General features: G+C 52.5%; 1 protein-coding gene across 1 annotated transcript; it reads right to left on the reverse strand.

Annotated features, from left to right (window-relative positions):
* Window positions 1-336: 336 nt before the first annotated feature.
* Window positions 337-639, reverse strand: LOC145401954 (uncharacterized). The gene has a single exon (XM_080274060.1). It carries the CDS (start codon window positions 637-639, stop codon window positions 337-339), a length of 303 nt encoding a protein of 100 aa, XP_080130186.1.
* Between the last annotated feature and the right edge of the window lie 455 nt (window positions 640-1094).

The following is a 1094-nucleotide window of genomic DNA, read 5'->3' on the forward strand; positions in this document are numbered from 1 at the left end:
GGGCTTCATCAACCATTCTTGAAGGGCGAAGGCATCATCTCCAACGATGAAGTAGGGCACCGGGCATTCGCCATCAATCAGAGGTTCTCGGGGAGGCAGTCGAACTTGGTTATTCGAGAGCACTTTGTGTAGGGTTGAGTTGGTAAATACCTGGGCATCGCAAGTTGCCCCATTGGCACCCACATCCACAAACATGAATTTGTAATCACTGTCGACCACAGCAAGCAGGACCAGGGAGAAGAAATCCTTGTAGTTGTAGTAGTAGGATCCACTTTTGCTAGGAGCACGCATACGAATGTGCTTGCCGTCTATCACTCCAACGGTGTGATGAAACTGCTACCTTCGTGAGAAGCCCTTCGCAACTTGTTTCCATTCCTCGGCTGTCGATGGGCAAATGATCACCTTGTCCATGTACTCCGCAATGATGGCCTCACACGTCTCGTACACGATGCAGGAGATAGAGTTGCGAGGTACTCGGAATCCAAAGGAAAGGCTGCGGTAGTTGTCCCCGGTGGCCAGGTACCTGAGGGTGATGGAGAGCCTCAAACCTGCCTCCAAGGGCTCCCGCCAGAAGGTGCGTTGCTTCTCGATGCGAGGACGAATTCTCTCAAGGAGTTCATAGAAGAGGTCCTCGTCCATGCGTAGGAAATTGCGAAATGATGTCCTGTCCTCCAGTATCAGCTCCTGCAGAAGGTTCTCCCATTGGCCAAATTCTTTCTGTCGTTGAAGTCAGTCACGGGACCAACAGGACCTCTTCTGGCGAATCTTGCGCCTCCTCTGGGGTGGAATGTGGTCTTTTTCTTCGTCTTCCAGGTACAGGTAGGTAGAGCAGGGAGTTCGTCTGTGCTTTGCTCCACAGGGCCACGGGTTGCTTGTTGACTTCGCTGGGGATGACTGCTGTGATGTCCATTGTTGCTCTGTTGGAACTGAGCGTGTGATAGGCTTTTTGGTACGCACATATATATACACCCCTGGGTGGGCGTGGGAAGTTCGGTATGCACTCGGGATGCCCTCGGTACAGCATCGGCGATGCATCGTTGATGCATCGCCGATGCATCGTCGATGCTGTACCGATGTCGCACCGAAAAAATGAC

This window comes from Coenobita brevimanus, chromosome 57 (assembly GCF_032717465.1).
Source record: "Coenobita brevimanus isolate Jiangsu-jjx chromosome 57, ASM3271746v2, whole genome shotgun sequence".
NCBI classification, from domain to species: Eukaryota; Metazoa; Arthropoda; class Malacostraca; order Decapoda; family Coenobitidae; genus Coenobita; species Coenobita brevimanus.

Bases quoted from the DNA above. Each gene is read 5' to 3' on its own strand.
- LOC145401954 (XM_080274060.1), bottom strand. From the start codon at position 639: ATGGACGAGGACCTCTTCTATGAACTCCTTGAGAGAATTCGTCCTCGC.